The 23,957-nt window shown below is 39.3% G+C and overlaps 1 protein-coding gene across 2 annotated transcripts in view; it reads right to left on the reverse strand.

The window, feature by feature from the left end:
• Positions 1-896: 896 nt before the first annotated feature.
• Positions 897-23,957, reverse strand: part of LOC149817126 (tRNA nucleotidyltransferase cca2-like) — a 161,463-nt gene continuing 138,402 nt past the window's right edge. For both annotated transcript variants that reach the window (XR_016427727.1, XM_089987872.1), the window contains exons 14-15: positions 1,381-1,478; positions 897-1,297 (exon numbers count right to left, since the gene is read on the reverse strand). Coding sequence is in view for 1 of the 2 variants with exons in the window: in XM_089987872.1 (XP_089843998.1) it covers positions 1,193-1,297; positions 1,381-1,478 (203 nt within the window). In the remaining variant the exon portion in view is untranslated. The remainder of the gene's footprint in view (positions 1,298-1,380; positions 1,479-23,957) is intronic.

Here is a 23,957-nt window from a genome sequence, read left to right on the forward strand (position 1 = left end):
ACCCACAAACTTGCCACAAATCAGATGCTTATTAGGGTCCGCAATTTGGACCCATACGGATCCAATTTCAGGTCTGAAATACCTTTTCATAATATATATATATATATATATATTCAATAGGTCTATATGTATACGAGGTTATACGTATATATGGATCCTGGATCCAGAAGGCAGATCCCAGGCCCAAATCAAACCATTTACGTATTAAAAGAATTTCCCATTAATAATAAAAAATGTGGTTATTACAGAATCGATTGGATTTGAGATCTCAAGTGTTCAAACGCACCCTAAGTTTAATGCTTCTTAACTACAGAAAGTTCTGGAGACCACATCTTTTCTATTAGATTTCAGAAACCATTACCATTGATACAAAGGGTATCAAATATAAGCCCCATTTCCACAGCCATTAGGAAATTGAAACCAATTTTTAGGGGACAAACTGTGAAATTCACAATAGGCCCACGATTCACTCGCACCTCCACAGCTAGAGGACCTAAACCCAGGCCTAAGTCTGGGCCTAGGGTTTAACTGCCGTTTGTTAGGACTGCTAAAAGCCCAAGTTCGATCTAATTGTGAAGACTTTCTAAAGTTGATGCATCCCTAGCGGTATAAAATTTATTTTTTAGAAAATATTAAAATTCAGTGTGTCAAATGTAACAAAGATTAGGTTGCTTTATCATAATAAAGGGGTCTCGGGTTAGAATCCACTGGGGTTATCCCCCATTTTGACTATTCGGGGAATTTAAAAAAAGGAACATGAAGCTCTTCAGTACACAAAAAGGGGGAAAAAAGAGCATGAAGAAAATGGTTGTGAACTACAATTCATAGCAATACAACTCAACTGCATGCCAATAGAATTTTCGAACTACTATAAACGGCAATGGATCACAGATTCTGCCAATCGCCATAATATTCCACTCACGTACCAAGAAATTTTAATTACAGGATTGCAAATCTACCAACTAGCAAAAAATGTACAGTGTCGACCCATAATTTCCAAAAAAAAAAAGTCAGCTCATCGTGTGTAAGAATGGCTGGAACCTGAGCTCCAAAATGTCACAAATTGCAAGGCACAAAAGGTAGAAAACTAGAAATAGCAGTGCACTTCTTCAATGTCGATTTGATTCAGATCCTGGACTGAAATGCCACACATTCACCAAAACTTGTTGTGGGATAGAAATTGATAAGATCCTCAGTTGCACTTGCGTCGTTTTGCGTAGGATTGTCCAAGCCAATCAGAACAGTCATCAAAAGTACCAGAAGGATATGCAAGTTGCCATTTGAGTAGTCTTTTTTGCTGCAATTAAGAAAAGCAAGTTAGCATGATAACATGACCCCCCCCCCCCCCCCAAAAAAAAAAAAAAACATTACATGTCATACCCATTCTCCGATCTGAGGACCACCACTTTTAAGTCCTAGAATGCTCATGATAGCTTTTCCGTCCACAAGCCTTTTCATCTCCCATACCTTTTCCAAATCTGTAGTGAATAAGAAAAAAAATCACATTTCCATCATTCTATGAAGCAAAAGATTAAAATGCTGGAAGAAGCATGGAGCTCGGTTATTTCAGTCAGTAGTGCTTCAATAACAGAACAAAGAAGTGTGAAACTCTCTCTCTCTCTCTGGTTGTTTGGTGCCACCAAGTAAGCATGTTTCCACCCCAACTGATTCCAACCACCTTGCAGTCAAAAATTCCCTGAGAACCCAACAAAACCTTTCTAAGGTTTTTCTGGCTGCATTGTCTGAGGAGGTGTGAACTGATTGGAGTGGCAATACCGTTCTTGGCAATTGAAATTGGTCCTGTTTTCAAGCCACTTGTGGTTGAAAGTGGCTTAAATATGGCTTCTTGGGAAATTGCTAGATATGGTAGGCATAGGTTGATGGTCCAAAATATGTCATGCATCTTTTCTTTGTTTGCATATATAAATATATATCCACACACACACACACACACACACCATGCTGCCAGCCGCATGATTAGAAATCACTGAAGTGACTTGAAATTCTAACAGTGTCCACGGATTCTTCTAACAGGGCACCGCACCCTCACCCTTGCGGGTGCGACACTTGGACACGACTTCCTTTGTGTCAAGTGAAGTCAACCACACAGAGGTCCATTTCTGTCGAAAAGTAGATTCAGTTAACCCTAACCAATTCCAGTTTTATCAATATTATATATATAAATGCATAAAAGAACACACATACACGTGTGTGTGTGTGTGTGTGTGTGTGGACCGCACCTCCGCACCAGTGTGGTGTTATTTTTTATTGATGTGCAATAGCAATTGTAGATTGTTAATTTGATTTATTGCATGAATTTATGCATGATGATATGATAATTGTTTTTATTTTATTAACTTAAAACTGTTATATATATATATATATATAACACCCTCCCCACAACCCCGTACTCATGCTGTAATATCGCGTATTTTCACACTTAATCATTTTGAGATTTTTCGAAAATTTGACTAAGTATAGAAGAAAAATCGTTTGAACCTCGATATTAGACCAATGCTTTTGAGTCTGGGCTTGGCCCAGGTCTTATCAACTAGGTCTAAACGAGCTACTTAAAATGTAAGAAAGAGTTTTATTTTTTATCTTTAAATTCAAGCAAAATTCAGGTTATTTTCGAGCACAATTCGGAATTTATATTCATGTGATATATCGTTGGATGCATCTTGGAATGTTGAACGTAGCGATATGTTACTTTTCCGAATTCGAGTTCCGGTTGCCCCAAAAATCACGTTTTCCTAAAAAAAAGAGCAGTTTATCGGTTTGGATCCGGATTTGGATCGAACTAGATCTGATGGATTTGATCCAAATTAATATAAATCTGGACTCTATCCAAAACCCATATTAATATGGATTTGGTCCAGTCCAAAATTCATTTGGATTTTTGGAGATGGGTTTGGATCTTGGATCTGAATCCAGATCCAAATTCAAGCCCAACACATTTCTAACTTTAAATTCATTTTATACCTTCAATTTGAGGTTATTTAATGTTAAGAAGTCTCTCAAGTTAATTTGTCTATTTTTGGAAACTTTTGAATAATTATTAATTATTTAATAATTAATTAAAATAATTAATTAATTTTATTCAATTCTAAATTTTATTTATATGGATGTTTAGGACTTCTAAATAGAGTCCTTAAACATACCTAAGAAGGCTAAAGAAGGTTTGAGAAGAGACTTTTAAAAATTGAAAACTTTAAAAAATCAACTTAAAAGAAATTTTTTAAATTTTGGAAAGGATGAGAGAGAGAGAGTCCTCAAATGAGGAAACTCGCCATCTCCAGCCCAACTAGAAAGGGCTGGAGAAGGGGGGGGGGGGGGGTCACCCCCCTCTGGGTCTATTTAAACTCAAAAAAAAAAAAGAAAAGAAAGTAAGAGAAAGAAAAGAGAAAGGGAGAGAAAGAGAGGTAGAGGAGGAGGAAGGAAGCTTCTTCTCCACCAATCCAGCTTTTTCCACCATCGTTCTAGTTTTCTTTTTGATTCATGATCAAGGTACCGGTCTTTATTTTGTTCCGAATGAGAAAAAGAGCAAGAATTCGATTTTCATGCAATGTTTTAGTAGAAATCCATGGGTAAGAGTAAATTTGAATATTTACTCTAAGATCCATGGTTAAAATTAATATATTTTCATATTTTTCGAAATTTATTTTGGGGATACGTATGTATATATGTGCTGCTATATATATATATATATATATATATATATATATATATATATATATATATATATATATATATATATATATATATATATTTTTTTTTTTTTTTGATGAACCGCCGATCTAGTGTGCTATTGTTTTTTTTTTTTAAAGAAAATCATATATTGCTATTTGTGGGTCGATAGAACAAATTCTGTGTAAAGTTTATTCCCATGCTAAAACGAAAATTCTATTTTAGATTTGTGTTCATGCTAGAGCAGCATGTATTGCAGCATGTTCTATATAGATGTATCCTTGTTAGATTCATGTGAAAACCTAATGTAGAATTCTGTATGTACATGTGTATTTGCAAGTGAATCTGTGTACATATGCATATCTGCATATTGGTATTTTTGAATAAAAAAAAGGCATATACATACATAGTTGATCTTTTAATATGCATATGTATGCTTACCTGAGTCATACATCTGCATACTCATGCCTATTCGAAAGTGCATGCAGACTTGACAGTCAGACCCAACAAGTACAGTTACTAAGGTCTGAGTCAGAACTGATTGGGATTGTGATAGTCCAATAGATTTTGACTTGTGATATCTTACTAAAGTCTGAGTCAGAACTGTGACAATGAAATCAACGCAAAACCTGGAGGACATGGAGTTATGTCCTCCAACTAGGATACGTGTATCTCCATTTACATTTTCTTTTTTTTTCTCCAACTTATGTAATTAGTATCTTCTTATTCAATTTTTTTTTAAAAGGGGGTTTGTTGGGCAAACTGGCAGCCCAGCTGAATTGGATTCAGCTGACCTGCCAGACTGCCCTGGCAGCTTGCACATAGGCCCGGTCTGGGCATGTGTAGGGGCTGCCAGACTGGCCGACTAAGCTTGGCTGGGCCGTAGCTGAACCCCAGCCGACTGGTTCGGCAAGGTGTAAATAACCTATAAAAAAAATAGGAAACTAATTTTTTTTAACAGATTTATTTTGTTGCTGTTTTTTTATGTCAAGCAAGTGAGGCCCCAGCAGACCCCCTGTCGGCTGAGCTATATTGGCCAGGTCAGCCCCAGCCGACTGGGACGGCTGGGCAGTAGGCTGGGTGAGTTTGTCAGCATACCAGACCCAGTCGACTCGGTCCTTGGTCTACAAAAATAAATTTATGTTAAAAGAGTTTCAAAGTAGATGCTACTTTAATGATTTTGATTAACTGAAATACAGATCTGCCACATATTCAAATATGTTAGTTCATGTTTATGGTTGTTATCATGAAGCTTGATTTGAGTTCAGTTAAGCATGTAAATTTTCAAACTTGCTTATGATAATAGCATTGGTCTGATGCGTGCTAAGCATGAAGTTTCTACTTGTTTGACTTGAATATGCCATGCTTAATTCAAGGTGTTATTACAAAGTCTGTTTCAACTGCATGTGCATACATGTGATAGATATGTTTTGCATGTACATAATTGCATGCATGTTCACATGTTTAGTGAGAATAATTCATGAATGAAAGAATACATGTGACATAAATATGTGTATTGAATGAAAACATATACTTAACGTCAATGTGTGAACTCATGCACATGCATATAAATATTATTGTTTCATTTACGTTGTTAAGTTAGAATATAAGAATGGGCATCGGAAAGCATGTAATATCATTGCATAGATGGCATGTTAGAATTTTTAAATATGATGTATTGATGATCAAAATGAATCATCGTAGGCCTGGCGAGCCTCAAACATGGATTGTTTCTTTTTACTTATTTTTAATGCATCGCAAAAGTCACATTGATATTGTTTCACTATATTACATTGTTCTATATTTTTCACAAGTTGTGGTCCTGTCATGAGCCTCGCATTTAGATATACAAACTTGTGTTACTAATTTGACATACTAAATTGCAAATCAATAGAATGACTATTAATAAACAGATAAAGAAAGAGCAGTGTAATATACGTTCGGAGATATCACGTCGTTAGAATGAGACTTTTAGAGTTGCGGTTTCTCAGGATACAAAAAATCTGTGTACATTGTTGTTACCCCTAAACCTAATATGTAGGTTATTTCTCCTAACCACAGTTTTAAGGAGAATTTGTCACTTTACCTAGGGGTGGTGTGTAGGCATAGTTGTTGTTTTGGTATACCAAGAAAGTGCCACTTGTGGATATGAAGGTCTCTGGTATCTCAACATTAGATGTAAATGCCTAATGTTCTAAAGGTTGATTCGATCGAAGGCTAAGTTTAAAACTCAACAATAAAATACAACTTGTGTGCTAAGTTACCCTGGAAACCTTATTTGACCTTAGAAATTCTTACTCGTTTGGTGTATCCACGAGCAACGATAATAAAAAGAGGAACTTAAATTGTGTGTATTTAACAGGAACATGCATACAAAAAAAATACTCTGATAAAAGATGATAATTTATTCATGCATGTGCATAAAAAATCATGCATATTCCTGCTATGCGTTAGATCATGCATATTTACTTGTTTTCTTGTGATATATAGGTGATTGCATGATACATGGTCTCTATTGCATGATATCATGTCTTTAATGCATAATTAATGTTCTCTAGTTTCATCTTATTTAACGCTTATGTCATGTTGCTTAAATGATTGCTTAAATTATGAATTTATCATAATTGCATCCCTCTAAAATATTGTATGAATCTTATTTATTTTCTTTTTACTTATTTGTTTCGTTAGAGAGATTCGTACACAAAATTTTTGGATTCTGACACCCCTACTTTTTTGCTTTTTGTAGTCTCAGATGCCCAGTGAGGTGACTTGCTCTTGAGAAGCCACGAGGGGAATACACGACTGCTTGACCGACTCTCCTAGACAGCGTGACTTTTTTTTCATTTAATTTTTATACACTCTAATATTTTGCATTTGTCTCATGACTTTATTATTTCTAAATTAATAAAGTTGGCTTACTATGGTTTGAACGATTGATGTAAGACCCCTTGTGGTTATGATTATGGTTATGTTGGAACTATAAGGACCCTTGGTCTCTGAGAGTGTTTTCTGCAATTAAAAAAAAAATGACACTTTTCAACGGGTATGAGATGGGGTCGTCACACCTGCACCTAATTTTTTTTAAAGTGTCGCATCGCCACATCTACACTCGCACCTATGTGACAATAATCATCAAGAACAAGCGGCCTTCTGGCAACCTCCCTTGGCAGGGCATATAGCTCGAAGGCGTTTGAAGAGAAACATGAATAAGAGACATTTATTAAGAGAGAGAATGAACCCCTCGGATCATTTGCTAGCATAAAATGTAGCAGTAGCGAAAAATAATTATAAAAACTGAAGAGCTTGCAAATATCAGAACATTACAACAGTGATGAAGTCAACAAAAAGCAACCACTTAGGTCGATGATTTTAAATCGGTAGCACATAGAAAGATATGCATTAACATCAGGTTCATGATACTAAGATTAGGTATATAATGGAAGTTGGCCTGGAGAAAACTATCAATGAGATTACCTGAACAAATCAGGTGCAATATGATTGCACAAATATTTGTGCATTAAGCACCTGATCACCCTCCATCTTGGGGATAGGGCCTGTCAGGTGTAGGACCCAAAACATGATGGAGGGCGATGAAGTGCTTAATCCACAAAATTTTGTGCAATCATATTGCACCCGATCCGGACTCGGACTATGAGATTACTATCATAGATATTGAAAAAAAAGGATAATAACAATCAATTTTGAGTTGCCTTCATTTTAAGCAGTGATTGTATATACATAAATATATATAGTACATAATTACACATATACAGTTTAACACTCTCCCTCAAACTCACGGTAGAATAACAGAAAGTTTGCCTAGAAAAAAGTAAAATCTAGGAGTAGAGAGAGGTTTGGTGAAGAAGTCTGTCAATTGGTACATTGATGTGACATAAGGCAGATCAATAATCCCTTGAAGTTATTCCTCTTGCACATAGTAGCAATCCATCTCGATGTACTTTGTTCTTTCAAGAAAAGTGTTGTTGCTGGCAATATAGATAGCACTTTTGTTATCACAACATATTTTTGACGCTCCTAGTATAGGGACTCCCATATCAACCAGCAGTCTGCTGTGCCAAACCACTTTCATTATAGTTTCGTCTATAGCCCGGTACTCAGCTTCAGTTGAAGAAAAAGAGACATTTTGTTGCTTTTTGCACCTTCACAAGATTAATGATTCACCTAAAAAATCACAAAAACCCGTGGTTGAGTGCCTATTGTTGGGATCTCCTCCTCAATCTGAATTGCTATATGCAAGTTTAATGTAGACGCAGACGACATACAAAGGCCTCTAAAAATAAAATTTTTAAGATATCTAATAATACGCAAAACAGCTCCCATGTTAACACATAATCTAGCGTGTTGAAACTGACTAGCTGTATACAACGTGTGCTATATCAGGTCTCATAATAGATAAGAAAAACAATAATAAGTTGTCGATAAGAGGCAAGATCATTCAGAGGCTCCCTATTATCGATCTTCATCTTGACATTTGTCATTTCTGGAGTATTAACTTTCTTGTCATCCATGATTCCAGTGTAAACACCAGTAAAAAATAAAAAAATAAATAAAAGAGATCGGACCCGGGTCGGGTCTGGACCCGACCCGGATCCAACCCGTGCCCAACCACTCGAAAACTCCTTTTTCAGAGGGGCTGGCAGCCCACGACAGGGGGCTTCTCCGGCGACACAGGGGGCGGGCCCTGTGTGCGCCCCCTCCCTATTAAAAGACGAGAGTGGAGAGTGGAGGGCTTACGAAGCTCGCGCGACCCCCCCCGACTCTCTCTCTCGTCTCTCCCCTCACTCTCTGCTCTCTCCCCCGACCCCCCGACTCTCTCTCTCATCTCTCCCCTTCACGGCACCACCCTCTCTGGCGACCCCCCCCCCCCCCCTTCACGGCAACCTCCTTCCCTTCACGGCAGCCCAGGTAACCCCCTCCTCCCTCTCTGTGTCTCCCTCTCGATAGCGGCAGGCAGGGGCCAAAGGCCCCTGCGACTCCCCCCCCCCCCCCCCCCCCCCCTCTCTGTTTACCTTTTCGGCAGGGGGCCTTCGGCCCCTGCCCCCCCTTCCTTTCAAATTCCAGTAGGGGCCGATGGGCCCTGCCTTTTTTTTTTATGAACGACAGGGGCCTTTGGCCCCTGCCTCCTCTCCTATTAAGCCGCAGGGGGCCTTTGGCCCCTGCGCTCCCTCCTCCCTACTGCGCTCCCTCCTCCCTACTCGTTCCATTGGCAGGGGCCATCAGCCCCTGCCCCTTTCTCTTTTAAAAACCTGGCAGGAGCCGAAGGCTCCTGCCCCTCCATTTTCTTTTAAAAAAAAAAATCCAACAAGGGCCTCCTAAGGCCCTTGCCCTTTTCTTTTTTTTGAGACCCGACAGGGGCCTCTGGCCCCTGCCCCTTTTCCTGTCAAGCAAAGCTCGGCAGGGGCCATTTGGCCCCTGCCTCATCTTCCGAGGGCCGCAGGTGTGCATTTGGCCCCTGCGACCCCGTCTCTCTCTCTTTTTTCCTTTCGACAGGCCAACATAATGGGGTGGGAAGCCCCCCTTCCTTTCGAGGTTGGAGAAGCCGAGTCTCCTCTCTACCTTTGCTCGTTTATGCCTTCTAAAATCACATTTTTTGCAGTTTACGCAACGGAGCCCGTTCGCGCCCCGCGAACTAAACCGACGATCACCTACGTTCGTAGACGGCTTCATTCTCGCAATACCCCAAGGTAGGAGAAGTTGCACAAAGACTTAAATAATTAAATCAAGCTTAAATAATTAATGATCGAAAGGACTTAATGATATATTTATATACTTATACGTATATAAGTACACTTTTAAATCAAGGACGCGGTTTCGCGATCCTTGTCCTTTGCTTTCGCATTTCCTATTTCAGTTTGTCGTTGCGCTTTGCGCCCAGGCTTTTACTTTCGTATTTACTGCTTACTGTCTTTTAATTTAAGGACGCGGTTTCGCGGTCCTTGTCCTTTGCTTGCGCACTTCTTGTTTCTGTTGCCGTCGCGCTTTGTGCCCAGGCTTTTGCTTTCGTATTTACTACTTACTGTCTTTTAATTTAAGGACGCGGTTTCGCGATCCTTGTCCCTTGCTTTCGCAGTTCCTGTTTGCCGTCGCGCTTCGCGCCCAGGCACTTCCTTTTCGCATTATTGTCTTTCGTTTTTGCCTTGCCTTTGACTCAGCGTATTCGAGAGGAATACCTATTCCTCTTTTTACCTGATATGTTTTGGGAAAACCCTTGATCTGAGGCAAGATCAAGTTGTTGGGTGATGGGTTCATTTGTGAAGCCCATTTACCAAAACCAGTGTCGTGACTTACATAGCACCCATACATTGCGTCATCGGATGTCAGATTCGAGAAAATCACATGCCATATGTTGGCAAATTGTGTGTCGTTTTGAAAGATTTGAAATGTTAAAATAGCTTTTTAAAAAACATTATAGCTTTGCGAAACACACTCCCGAGGCTCCTATTAAGGACCTGTATCCCTTTTCTCGTAAGTGTACTTCTTGAACATGCGAGACATGTTAGTACTACGACGATTGGATGAGAGAGTCTTATGACCTCGATTGATGCTTAGTGCACGTTGTTGAAAACACATATAAAAAAAATGGGATCGCCTTCATAGGCAAGATGCTCGTTTCGGTCTAATGGACCAGAGCATGAAGAATGAGGCAACGACTAAGAAACCCCGTCGCGCTCAATTCAACTTGGCTTCGTCAAGAGAGAGGACGAAGGGTACCAACTACGATGGACAGACCATTTATGGCTTTTTAAAAGGGCAAAAGACCCGTTTTTCCCCAGTCATCGGAGGTTAGGGGGGAAGGATAGGGGCTACATAAGTTAGCCTAACACTTCTGCAGAAGTTGGGTGCATCCCTATCAGGCCTTGGGGATTTACTCTCTCGACCATCGGTCGTCTCCATAGGAATAGGATTCAGTCAGACAACCGAGGTATATTAAAATACTTAACATAATGAACACTCGGCTTGGACTCGACTGTTTCGACTCACGTGCCATGTATGTACCCGCATGGCCGGTTATCAAGTAATAACTAAATTGAGCATGCACACCCTTTTCAGTTTGTTGTACTTAGCTTATTCCTCCAGTCTATCTGCTTAGTTTGCTCGTTACTACTGAAAAGAAGTCATCACGGTGTATATGTCTGACCCGATCCATTTATATATTGGATCGGGTCCAGACCCAATTAGTGTACATGTATATTAACATGTTCAAAGGGGTATTTTCGTACCCTAGTTTTTACTTTCTTAATACATTAAATAGAACGATAGGGTCAGCCGATGATTGACTAAACCCCTTTCTCTAAAACCTCTCTCTTCTCTTTCTCTCCCTCTCTCTCCTCCATCTCTTTCTCTGTGACAGGCAAGGTGAGATCGAAGGCTCCTCGAAGGCTCCTTTCTTTTATGGTATCAGAGCAGCGTGACGACTGTGCTTGAAGAACTGTTTTCGTTTCACGGTGGCTCGATCTCACGGTAAAAGACAAAAGCTTTTCACGGTGAGTTCGTGATTTTAAATCGACCCTCTTCAGGGTGAGTTCGTGATATCGACCCTCTTCACGGTGAGTTCGTGATTTTAAATCGACCCTCTCTGGAAATATTCACGGTGAGTTCGTGATTCTGAAACTGCTGCTTCGTGGGTTCTGGAAATCGACCCTTTCTGGAAGCATTCACGCTGAGTTCGTGATTCTGAAAAAGGATATTTCTGAGTTCGTGATTCTGAAATTGTTGTTTCGTGGCTTCTGGAAGTATTCCTGCTGTGTGAATTTTTTTTTTCCTCTGAGTTCGTGATTCTGAAATATATGTCTCTGAGTTCGTGATTCTGAAATTGCTGCTTTGTGGCTTCTGGAAATCGACCTTTTCTGGAAGTATTCACGCCGAGTGCCCTGTCAGCCGAGATCTCGGCTGTGATAAAAAAAAAAATCTGTTCGTGATTCTAAAACTAGTGTTTTCGTGGATTCTGGAACTGCTGTATCTCCCATTTCTACTGTTGTTTTCGTGAGTTCTGGAACTGCTGTATCTCCCATTTCTGTTGATCTATAGCTAAGTGTCAGTCCAGGTTTCCATGGATTCCTCTTATGGACAGTCATGCCTGTCCTCAAGCTTTCTCGGTCAGCTAGTCTCTAAAAAATTGAATAACTCCAATTTCTTAACCTAGAAAAGACATATCATTCCATTTATAAAGAGTCAGGACCTCTCTGGTCATCTGGATGGATCTGTTCCACCGCCTCCGAAATTCCTCTCACAGGAAAAGGCGGACGATAAAGGAGAACAATCTGTTGTTCTTCTTAAGAACCCAACATATGTTACTTGGATGAAGATGGATCAATCGTTAGTAGCCTACATCACTTCAACTCTCTCACAGGAAGTCCTCATTGCTCTTCCTGATGATTGTTCGGCCAAGGAACTGTGGGATGAGTTAGTTCAGACATATTCACAAATTTCTGAGGCAAGAATTATGTATCTTAAGCGAGAGTTCCAAATGCTGAAGAAAGATTCCATGTCTGTTATGGAATACTTAAACAAAATGAAAGGCATCACGGACCAGCTGACTGTTGTTGCGTGTCTTGTCAGTGAAAAGGATAAAGTACAACAAACCTTGAGTGGATTGGGGTCAGACTATCATGTTATGACGACTATCTTATTATGTTTACCAGAACTTCCAAAGTTTGAAGATCTTCGTGCGAAATTATTGCAATATGAGATGACTCTGAAAGGATCTTCTGAAGAATCTCATGGGAATTCAGGAACACAAGATGTGCTGGCCATGGGAATGAATTATGGCCGAGGAAGAGGAAGTTCTTTTCGAGGAAAAGGAGGCCAAGGGAGAAACACCTATGGAGGTCGTGGCATACTTCCGACACCCAATATACAAGGACAAAGACCCATTCCCACTTGTTTTCTATGCAACAAGAAAGGACACATTAAAGCAAATTGTTGGTTTAATCCTCAAAACAAAGGGAAAACTCCACAAGCAGAGTCTAGGAAGGATGGCGAAGTAAAGGAGTTGCTGTTGGCAGCCTTGGCAGGATTGAATATGAAGCAAAATGATAAAGGAATTTGGTATGTCGACTCTGGAGCAGCCACTCATGTCACAGGTGATGCAGGTAAACTCTTGACTCTTACTCCTTATGTTGGTAAGAATAGCATAGTCACAGGAGACGGATCTCATCACTCAATCTCACATACTGGAAATGCCATTATACCAATGTCAAAGTCGTCTCTTAAACTTCCAAGTGTCATCCATGCACCTAATATTCAAAAGAACATTGTTTCTGTTTCAAAACTTGTTGATGATGCCAATGCTTCAGTTGAATTTACTCTCTCTTCTGTTTATGTCAAGGATCTTCGCACGAGGAAGACATTCGCTGAAGGAAAACGATGGGGCAACATGTATATCTTTCAAGAAGATCCTTCCTCCATTCATTCCGACTATTCATCCTTGAAGCCTCACCAACGTGAATTTGTTGATTCTGATTTCATATTTAATATTTCTGAATGTAATAAGCCAAGACTTTGACATAGTCGTCTTGGCCATTGTGGTCGTCATTTTATTGAAAAACTTGTCTTGAATAATTTTATTCCTAAGTCCAGTCTCAGTTCAGAGGTCGTTGATATAAAGTGTTCCAGTTGTCTTTTATGTAAGAGTCATGTCTTACCATTTGCTTCCATTAATAAAAGAGCTTCAAGGCCATTTGAGGTCATTTGTTCAGATGTATGGGGTCCTGCCCCAATTACTTCCCTCTCTGGCAGTAAATACTATCTTATTTTCATTGATAGTTACTCACGTTATACTTGGATATTTTTTATGAAGCACAAATCAGAAGTTTTTGGATTGTTCCAAAGATTTCATTCTTTTGTTCAAAATCATTTCTCTACCAACATTCTCAATTTCCAGTGTGATGGAGGAGGTGAATTCTCCTCGAATGACTTTGTTGGTTTCCTTCAACATAATGGGATAAAGAGAAGAGTGTCTTGCCCGCATACACCTCAACAAAATGGGATTGCTGAGAGGAAGCATCGACATATTATAGAGACTGCAATGAGCATGATGCACGGGAGCAATCTTCCTGTATCATTATGGACTGAGGCCTTTCACTCCACAGTCCATGTGATAAATCGATTGCCCATGAGTATCTTAGAAAATAAGTCACCATATTTCTCTCTTTTTGGCATACAACCTGATTACCATGCATTACGTGTGTTTGGGTCTGTTTGCTATGTTCACATTGACAGCTCGCTCAGACACAAGTTCCAAGATAAAGCCTTAAAATGCAGGTTTATAGGATATGCAGAAGACTACAAAGGGTACAGGTGCTATGATCCTCTGAGTAGGCGTGTCAAGGTATCAAGGAATGCAATTTTCGATGAGATGAACTTTGATGCTCAGGATGCTAATTCAACCCTTCATACTGATAACTCAAGCCCCAACATTGAGATATACTACCCATGGTTAAATTCAGAACTTTTTTCAAATGGTAAAGTAGACCGTCCAGAAAATTGCAGTCAGAAGGAAACCCATGAGGAATCAGCAAATGGAACTCAAACGGAAGAAATTGTTCCACATGTCTTGGAACCAGCAAGGTATAAAGGTATTGTGTACACCCGGCGAGAGAAAGAGCCCTCATTCATCTCTTGTACGAGTACAGATCCATCTTCACAGACAATGGATATCAGAAGATCCTCACGGATTCGACATCCACTTGACAGGTGAATAAGTTATAAAAAAAATTCATTGGATTTTCAGTTGTTCTTGACATCCATAAGTAAAGAGGAAGAGCCCCCCATGTTCTATCAAGTTGCGAGTTCTAGAAGATGGGTAGAAGCCATGAATGAAGAAATGGAAGCTCTACATGAATGTGGAACATGGGAGATTGTACCCAGGCCACAAAACAAAAATGTTGTTGGGTCAAAATGGGTGTACAAGATAAAGTATAAACCAGACGGGAGCATTGAAAGATACAAGGCTAGACTTGTAGCCAAGGGATTTACACAAGAGGAAGGCCAAGACTTCGATGAAACTTTCAGTCCTGTAGTTAAAATGGGGACCATTCGCATTGTGTTGGGTCTAGCCATTAAATATGGATGGACCTTGAGCCAACTGGATGTAAAAAATGCTTTTCTGCACCGGGATTTAAAAGAAGAAGTTTACACGGAACAACCCACTGGATATGCAGAACGAGAAGCCAAAGAATATGTATGCAAGTTAAAGAGAGCATTCTATGGTTTGAAACAAGCCTCTCGTTCCTGGTTCGACAGTTTTTCTCTAGAGATACAACGGCATGGCTTCTCTCGGTCCCTTCTGGTGTAATGAAAAGAGGCGAAAGCACCAATAGAGCAAAAGTCACTCCTTAAGAGTGACTACAAGAGCCAAGAACACAAACACCAAATGTGCACACACAAAACTCACAAATATAGGAAATGACTTAAAGTCATAAGTTGGATTTATTGAAGAAAGGAAGAGAAGGGTGTAAAAACCCATACATTTACAAGGGGGAACCTCCTCTTTAAATAGAGGAGGGAAGCACTAAAGAGGACCCATAAAGGGGGCTCCCTTCTAGTCGTTGGGAGCCCCAACGGTCATAAATATGACTGTTGGGGCCCCAACGACTAGATGGGTGGGGCCCCTTTATGATCCCAAAAAGTAAAAAGAAATAAAAAAGAAAAAAGAAAAAAGGGAAAAAGAGAAAAATAAAAAAGTACATTTGGGATTTACCAAAATACCCCTATCGGGTTTTTGGTTTATACAAAACAGAAAAAGAAAAAATAATTATGTATATATACATATATACGTATATATACTTATATATATATATACTAATGTATATATATATAAGTATATGTATATATATATTTATATATACATAATTTAACACGCCCCCTCAAACTTTACGGGGAGAAGACCGAAAGTTTGCCAAGAAGAAACATGAATCGTGGAGTTGGGAGCGCCTTGGTGAAGAAGTCAGCTAGTTGATACTCTGAAGTGACATATGGCAATGTGATGGTTCCTTTGAGATATTCGTCTCGAACATAATGACAATCCATTTCGATATGCTTGGTCCGCTCATGAAAAGTGTGATTGCTGGCAATGTATATCGCACTCTTGTTATCACAACAGAGCTTGGTGGGAGTGGAAATGTTGACGCCCATGTCACTAAGAAGACTTCTGAGCCACACAATCTCCATAGTTGTCATTGCCATAGCTCGATATTCAGCTTCAGTAGATGATAAGGAGACCTTCTGTTGCTTCTTGCATCTCCACGAGATGAGAGATTCACCTAAAAAAATGCAAAGACCCGTAATTGAGATCCGATCATTGGGATTTCCTCCCCAGTCAGCATCAGTAAAAGCAGTTAATTCAAGAGATGAGGAAGAGGATAAGAAGAGTCCCTTGGAGATGGTATTTTTGATATATCGCACAATTCTCATTATGGCCGCCATATGGACCGTAGTAGGAGCGTGCTGAAATTGGCTCGCTGCATGAACCGCATGAGCTATATCTGGACGTGTGATGGATAGATAGGTGAGGGATCCAATTAATTGGCGGTAGGGAGTTGGATCTTCAAGAGGAACACCATCTTCAAGTCTTAGTTTCGCATTGATAACTTCAGGGGTCTCCACTTTCTTTTCATCAGATATTCCTGACTTGGTACAAATTTCCGCAGCTAACTTCATTTGAGATAAGATGTACCCTCGTGCTGAATAGGCCACTTCAATTCCTAAAAAATATCTCAAATAACCAAGGTCAGACATATCAAAAGTATCTTTTAATATAAACTTAACATCATTTACTCCCTTTTTGTCATTCCCAGTGATGATCATATCATCAACATACAGTAGAAGCATAATAATGGAGTCACCTGTTCTTTTGACAAAAAGAGTAGTGTCAGTATAACAAGAAGAAAAACCTAAATTGATTAATACAGTACTAAACCTGTCATACCAAGCTTTAGGAGCTTGCTTAAGTCCATATAAAGCCTTTTTTAATTTTAAAACTTTTCCATTTAAATTCATACCTGGAGATGGTTCCATATAAACTTCTTCATTTAAATTACCATTCAAGAAAGCATTTTTAACATCAAGTTGAAAGATGGGCCATTTTTTGACAGAAGCTATAGCAATAAGGGCTCGAACACTAATCATTCGAGCAACCGGGGCAAAAGTTTCATCATAGTCTACCCCATACTCTTGGGCATAACCTTTGGCTACCAACCTAGCCTTATATCTTTCTAATGAACCATCACTCTTAGTTTTTACTTTAAACACCCATCTACATCCAATGGGTTTCTTGCCATTGGGAGGATCAATGACTTCCCAAGTTTGTGCCTTTTTAAGGGCATTAAGTTCAAGCTCCATAGCTTCATTCCAATGATCATATTGTTTAGCATCATTGTAATGTGATGGTTCATGAAATGAGTGAAGAGCAAGAAGACATGCTCGATAATTAGGGGAAAAAGAGTCATAAGAAACAAATCTATTTGGAATCTTAGGAATGCGATTTGATCTTCTTTGAGAGGTTTCTTCTATCGACTCATTTTGAGAAAATCTTTCAAGGGCACATGGAGGATTTCTTTCATTCCTTCTAGAGTAGACTTGTATTTGTCTTGAAGCACTCTCTTCTAAGTTTTGATCATTATTTGGATGTTCAACAAGATCTTCAAGAGGTTCATTAAGATCAATATGATCGTCTATGATGTTTTCTTGAGGTAACAAGTCAAATAAAAAGGAATAGTCAATATTTTCATTTGGTTGATGCGAAAAACCATTTTCTTCTTCGAGGAATGTGACATCTTTTGAGATATAAAGTTTATTATTAAGGATGTCAAAACATCGATATCCTTTTTGTTTTTCGCCATATCCCAAAAAAATACATTCAATAGCTCTAGGAGAAAGTTTATCATTTTTGCGAGTTAAAACAAAGCATTTACATCCAAAAATTCTTAATCTTTTATAATCGGGAGACATATTGTAAAGTTTTTCAAATGGAGAAAGATTTTTCAAAGAGGATGAAGGGATTCTATTGATGAGATATGTTGAAGTTAGAACCGCTTCGGCCCAAAAGGATTTTGGGATATTTTTTGAAATCAATAATGTTCTTGTAGTTTCTATTATGTGCCTATGCTTTCTTTCCGCAAGACCATTTTGTTGCGGAGTGTTGGGACAAGAACGTTGATGACAAATTCCATTTTCTTTTAAGTAAGTTTGAAAATCATTAGACATATATTCACCTCCCGAATCGGACCTAAGAATAGATAGATTTCCCAAAAATTGATTTTTAACCATAGCAAGAAATTCTTTAAAGAACGAGAAGACATCAGATTTGCGACTTAAGAAGTATATCCATGTAAATCTAGTGAAGTCATCAATAAATACCACATAATACGAAAAGCCTCCTTTAGATAAAATAGGGGAAGGTCCCCACACATCGGAATGAACAAGTTCAAATGGCCGAGTGGCAAAATAACTTCTTTGAGGAAACGGAATAGCTTTAGATTTCCCAAAAATGCAATCTTTACAAGTCATGTGATTGTCTTTACAAGTATTGTTCAAAAAAAGGAAAAGAGACATTTTTACAAAATTTGGATGACCAAGTCTCTCATGCCAAATTCCAATACTTTATCTTTAACAAGATTACAAGATGACTTAGATGAAAGCGTCAAAAAGTCCATAAAATAGAGATCACCCCTTCTATGGCCTTGCCCAATCAGCTTCCCTGACTGGAGATCCTGCACGATGCAATCTTTAGGTGAGAAAGAGACTTGACATCTATGGTCGGTGATTTGGGAAACGGAAAAAAATTTAAATTAATTTTTGGAACAACTCTTACTTTAGGAACAAAGAAATTTTGAGAATTTTTGAAGTCAAGTGTTCCAATACTTTCAATTTTTAAGGACGTTCCATCGGCCGTTGAGACATAGGAGGACATAGGTTCGGAAAAAACATTGGAAAGGGAGTTTTTATGAGATGTCATATGGAAAGAAGCACCAGAGTCTAGTATCCACATACCTGGAGGTGATGAAGAGTAGGCGATGGCGGCTCCGGATGTTGAAGGAGAAGACTTGAGAAGGTGTTGGAGAACTTCGGAGATATGATTAAGAGTTTCTTTGATATCTCCTTCTTTGGTACTTTCTTCCTTCTTTGGAGAATTTTCTCCAACCGCGGCAACCTTTCCTTTAAGCTTAGGACAAACCGGTCTAATGTGTCCCGGTTCATTACAATAGTGGCATATGATCCCCTTTCTAGGCCCATTGATATTTTTGTTAAAGTGGGGAGGCCTATATGCTTTAACATTAGAACCGGGCCTATTAACGGCCAAAACTTCATCATTCCTAATGCTCAAGCCAAGTCGAGTTTCTTCTTGACATACCTCGGCAAGAGCATCTTCAATAGGTAGGGCTTTGCTTTTATGGAGAAGAGATGCCCTCACTTGTTCGAATTCCGGGCGAAGTCCATTAAGGAATTGAAAAAAGTGCTCATTTTCAATTTGTTCCCTTCTTAGTTCAATGTCTTGTGGAGCAACCCATTTGGGCTCAAGGACAAGCTCATCCCAAAGAGGAGTTAGAGAGCTAAAATAGTCCCGGACACTCATATCCATTTGTTTGGTGGAACGAATTTTTTCTTGGCAAAAGAATTGCCGAGCAAGATCCTTTTGGGTATACATACCCTTAAGAAAAAACCAAGCCTCATTGCTCTTCTAAACTTGGCAATATTGGCACAATTTTTAAGATCTACGTTGTTCATAAACCATGCCAAGATTTTGGCATGGTTGCTTTCCCAATCCTCGATTTTGGATTGATGTTCATTAATGGCTTTGATGCGCTCATCGCCATCTAAAGCCTTTTCAACTTCATTTTCAATTTTGGTAAGAATAAGAGAGGGTTCGGGAGTAGTCCCCATAACAAAACCCCAAAGTTTCTTACCTCTTAGATGATTTTTCATAGCGGAGGCCCACATGAGATAGTTGGACCCATTTAGCTTGAAAGAGAGCTCCACTTTAGAGTCACGTTCCATCGGCACCAAATATACTTCCTTTCTTCAAAACTTTGAGAGGCACGCTTTCCAAGATGTCAAAAAGAGAAGCCCAATCACCAACCGAGCTTTGATACCATGTAATGAAAAGAGGCGGAAGCACCAATAGAGCAAAAGTCACTCCTTAAGAGTGACTACAAGAGCCAAGAACACAAACACCAAATGTGCACACACAAAACTCACAAATATAGGAAATGACTTAAAGTCATAAGTTGGATTTATTGAAGAAAGGAAGAGAAGGGTGTAAAAACCCATACATTTACAAGGGGGAACCTCCTCTTTAAATAGAGGAGGGAAGCACTAAAGAGGACCCATAAAGGGGGCTCCCTTCTAGTCGTTGGGAGCCCCAACGGTCATAAATATGACTGTTGGGGCCCCAACGACTAGATGGGTGGGGCCCCTTTATGATCCCAAAAAGTAAAAAGAAGAAATAAAAAAGAAAAAAGAAAAAAGGGAAAAAGAGAAAAAAGTGAAAAAAGTGAAAAATAAAAAAGTACATTTGGGATTTACCAAAATACCCCTATCAGGTTTTTGGTTTATACAAAACAGAAAAAGAAAAAATAATTATGTATATATACATATATACATATATATATACTTATATATATATATACTAATGTATATATATATATAAGTATATGTATATATATATTTATATATACATAATTTAACATCTGGATCACTCATTATTTATTCACAATGAACAAGGAGTCACTACTTTACTATTAATATATGTAGATGACATCATCATCACAGGGAACTGTAAAAGTCACATTGAGCAGGTGAAGAAGTTATTAAATCAGAGATTTAAGATGAAAGATTTGGGAGAGCTGCGATATTTTCTTGGGGTAGAAGTTGATAAAAGAAATGATACACTCACCCTTACTCAGCACAAATACACGTTGGACGTTCTCAGCAGAGCAGGCATGACGGATTGTAAGTCGTTGACAACTCCAAGTGTCATTCATCAGAAACTGAGTTCAAAAGAAGGGGACATATATGAAGATCCCACTAAGTATCGCAGTTTAGTTGGCATGTTGCAATATCTGACTTTTACTAGACCTGATATAGTATATTCGGTTAATCAGGTATCCTAGTTTATGCATGAACCTCATATGTCACATATGGAGGCAGTCAAACGTATACTTCGTTACCTGAAGGGTACAATTGGTGATGGGCTGGTATACAAGAAAAGGGAATTAGATCCAGGCGGGGGCCATGAGATCGTCACCTATGCTGATGCTGATTGGGCGGGTGATCCAGACGAACGACGATCAGTATCCGGTTATTGCAGCTTCATTGGGCCAAACTTGATATCCTGGAGCAGTAGAAAACAAAAGGCGGTTGCTAGATCGAGCACTGAGGCTGAATACAGATCCATGGCCACTGCCACGGCCGAGGCTACATGGATAAGACATCTCCTGACAGAAATGGGAGAACCGATTGCTCGGTCACTGTTGTTGTGTGACAATCAAAGTGCCATCAACATGTCCTTCAATCCCATCCACCATAGTCGAGCAAAGCACATTGAAATAGATCAACATTTTATTAGAAAAAAGGTTGAAGATAAAGAGATTGAGCCTATGTATGTGCCAACTGAAAAACAAGTTGCTGACATTCTCACTAAAGGGTTGACGAAGAACAGATTTTGGTTTCTGAAAAGCAAGTTGTACATGGTTCAACACCATGCACAACTTGAGGGAGGCTGAAAAGAAGTCATCACGGTGTATATGTCTGACCCGATCCATTTATATATTGGATCGGGTCCAGACCCAATTAGTGTATATGTATATTAACATGTTCAAAGGGGTATTTTCGTACCCTAGTTTTTACTTTCTTAATACATTAAATAGAACGATAGGGTCAGTCGATGATTGACTGAACCCCTTTCTCTAAAACCTCTCTCTCTTCTCTTTCTCTCCCTCTCTCTCCTCCATCTCTTTCTCTGTGACAGGCACGGTGAGATCGAAGGCTCCTCGAAGGCTCCTTTCTTTCAACTACCTGTTGCATAAATTATCTATGCCTAATTTAGTTCTTTCTGTCTTTGTACTCTCCTGCTAGTTTTTCGCAAAACTAACCCATTTCATGGGTACAGGTGACGATTAGGTGCATCAGGCGATGGCGCGACTGCAAGATGATTTAAGGATCCACTGTTTCTGCTCGTAGTTCTTCTCCTGGACATTTTGGTTTTTGATACGGTTTTCCCTTGAGGAAACCCAAATTTTGTACAAACTTGATACTCTCTTTAAATAGAAGAAATGGTTTCCTAAGTATTATTACATATCGTCCATGGTAAATCTTTGTTTTCTCGTTAATGTGCCCAAGGTTGTCAAATCTGTCCTTTTACTTTTAAAAGAAATCGTTTCCGCTGATTTTAGAAATAAACTCTGTAAAGAAAAGGAATTTTCCAACTATTTCAAGGAAATTACAAGGTTCGAAATTTTAGGGCGTTACTGTGAAATTGTCTACGAAGAGACAATACATAAACAAGCATAAAACCATATAAAAGAAGTGCACGAAAGCACTCTCACAACACTTGAACAAAATACACAAAAAGTGTATAAATAATAAACATGCAATAATGCATGTATTTCAATATATAAAAGCAAATGCTTGAGACTCTCAAGCTTAGAGAATTACAAGGGGGAACACCCCTATTTATACAAGAAATGAGAGGTGCAAGGGGGCTCCCCAAAGGAGTCGTTGGGGAGCTCCCAACGGTCACAATTGTGACCGTTGGGGGCTCCCCAACGACTACATTGGGGAGACCCCCAAGGTACCTTTTTGAAATTACAAAAAGGAGAAAAATAAAAACTAAAAGAAATTAAAAAATAAAGGAAAATATACAACATATTCCAAGTGGAATATGCGCAAAATGTAAAAGGACTAAAATACCCTTTTCGGGTAAAAAAGGAAAAAATGTATAAATATATATACTTATATGTAGAGATACGTATACATATAACATATGTATACGTATCTCTATGTTTATAAGTATATATATTTATACTTACAATAATGTTTTTGAGATACATTTTAACAGTTACAACTTGGTATCAGAGCAGATCGAAACAGTGATTCTTGGCCATCGAGCATCCGCATCGCGCTGTAAGTAATTTAATTTCTTTTTTTTTTATACTATTAGACTAGAGTGTACCTTACATGAGTATTTGGGGTTTTTCTTGTTCAAAGAAAATGAACCCTCCGAATGGTGAGAGATTGGGACGCAGAAGAGGCGCAAGAAGAACACGCTGTCATTCTGTAAGGGACAGAAGTTCTGTGGTAGGAAGACTTGAGCGTTCGACTACCGGTTCAGATCATTGGACCATTAGGCCGCCCCCTCCCACTTTTGCGGATTCGTGGGGCTTTACGCTTCCAGATGCCTACCAAGCACCGCTAGCCGCGACATGGGCAGCAGTGCACTTTCGGGAAGGAAGTCGTATACCGAACCATGTCCTAGTTAATCGGCACACTTCTCAAGAATCCTCTGAAGCAGAATCCCCCTGGCAAGCCCAGATGGGGTGCGAATTCTGTGGTGAAGAAGGACATACGATAGATAATTGTCAACTCAAGAAAGCATACGATAGAAGGGCAACTGCAACACAAGATCTGGAGGACAAAACATCATCAGTCCAGGGTACTTATGATACACCATCGTGTGATGAACAAATATTATCCCTAGAGAGTGCTTAGGACGTCGCTCCACCCACTCATATGCCTTCCCCCAACTCACCAATATACACACCAACCCCAGACTCACCGCAGTACATATCAGATACCCGGTAAACACTCCAGCTTCACCGCAATACATAACAAATTCTCCGGTGTACACTCCGACTTCGCCGCCCTATGCACCGGATGCCTCGCCACATTACTCCCCCACTACTCCTCTTCACAGGCAAGGAGTCTCGAATGAGGATTTGCATCATTTTCCCCCTCTACGCGGGTTAAGGCGCACGGGTATCGCAAGAGAGTACTTGAGGAAGTACTTTCATCATCCTTAAAGGATATAAAACTCGTTGGTTTTTGTACCCGTGGACAGCTTTTTGTTTTTGACTTTTTGTAAGTGCCCTCTTATACCAGCACTGTTGGGCTTTTGTAATCTCTATTACTCAGAAATACGATAAACTTTTTGATATTATTCTTCTCCTTCAAGTATTGACTTATGTATCATCTGGGTATTTTAAGGATGATTCGAGGGTCGAACGAGGGTTCGTCTGACGAATGGTCAGATC

Source organism: Nuphar pumila, chromosome 14, assembly GCF_984573655.1.
Source record: "Nuphar pumila chromosome 14, dmNupPumi1.hap1.1, whole genome shotgun sequence".
Lineage (NCBI taxonomy): Eukaryota > Viridiplantae > Streptophyta > Magnoliopsida > Nymphaeales > Nymphaeaceae > Nuphar > Nuphar pumila.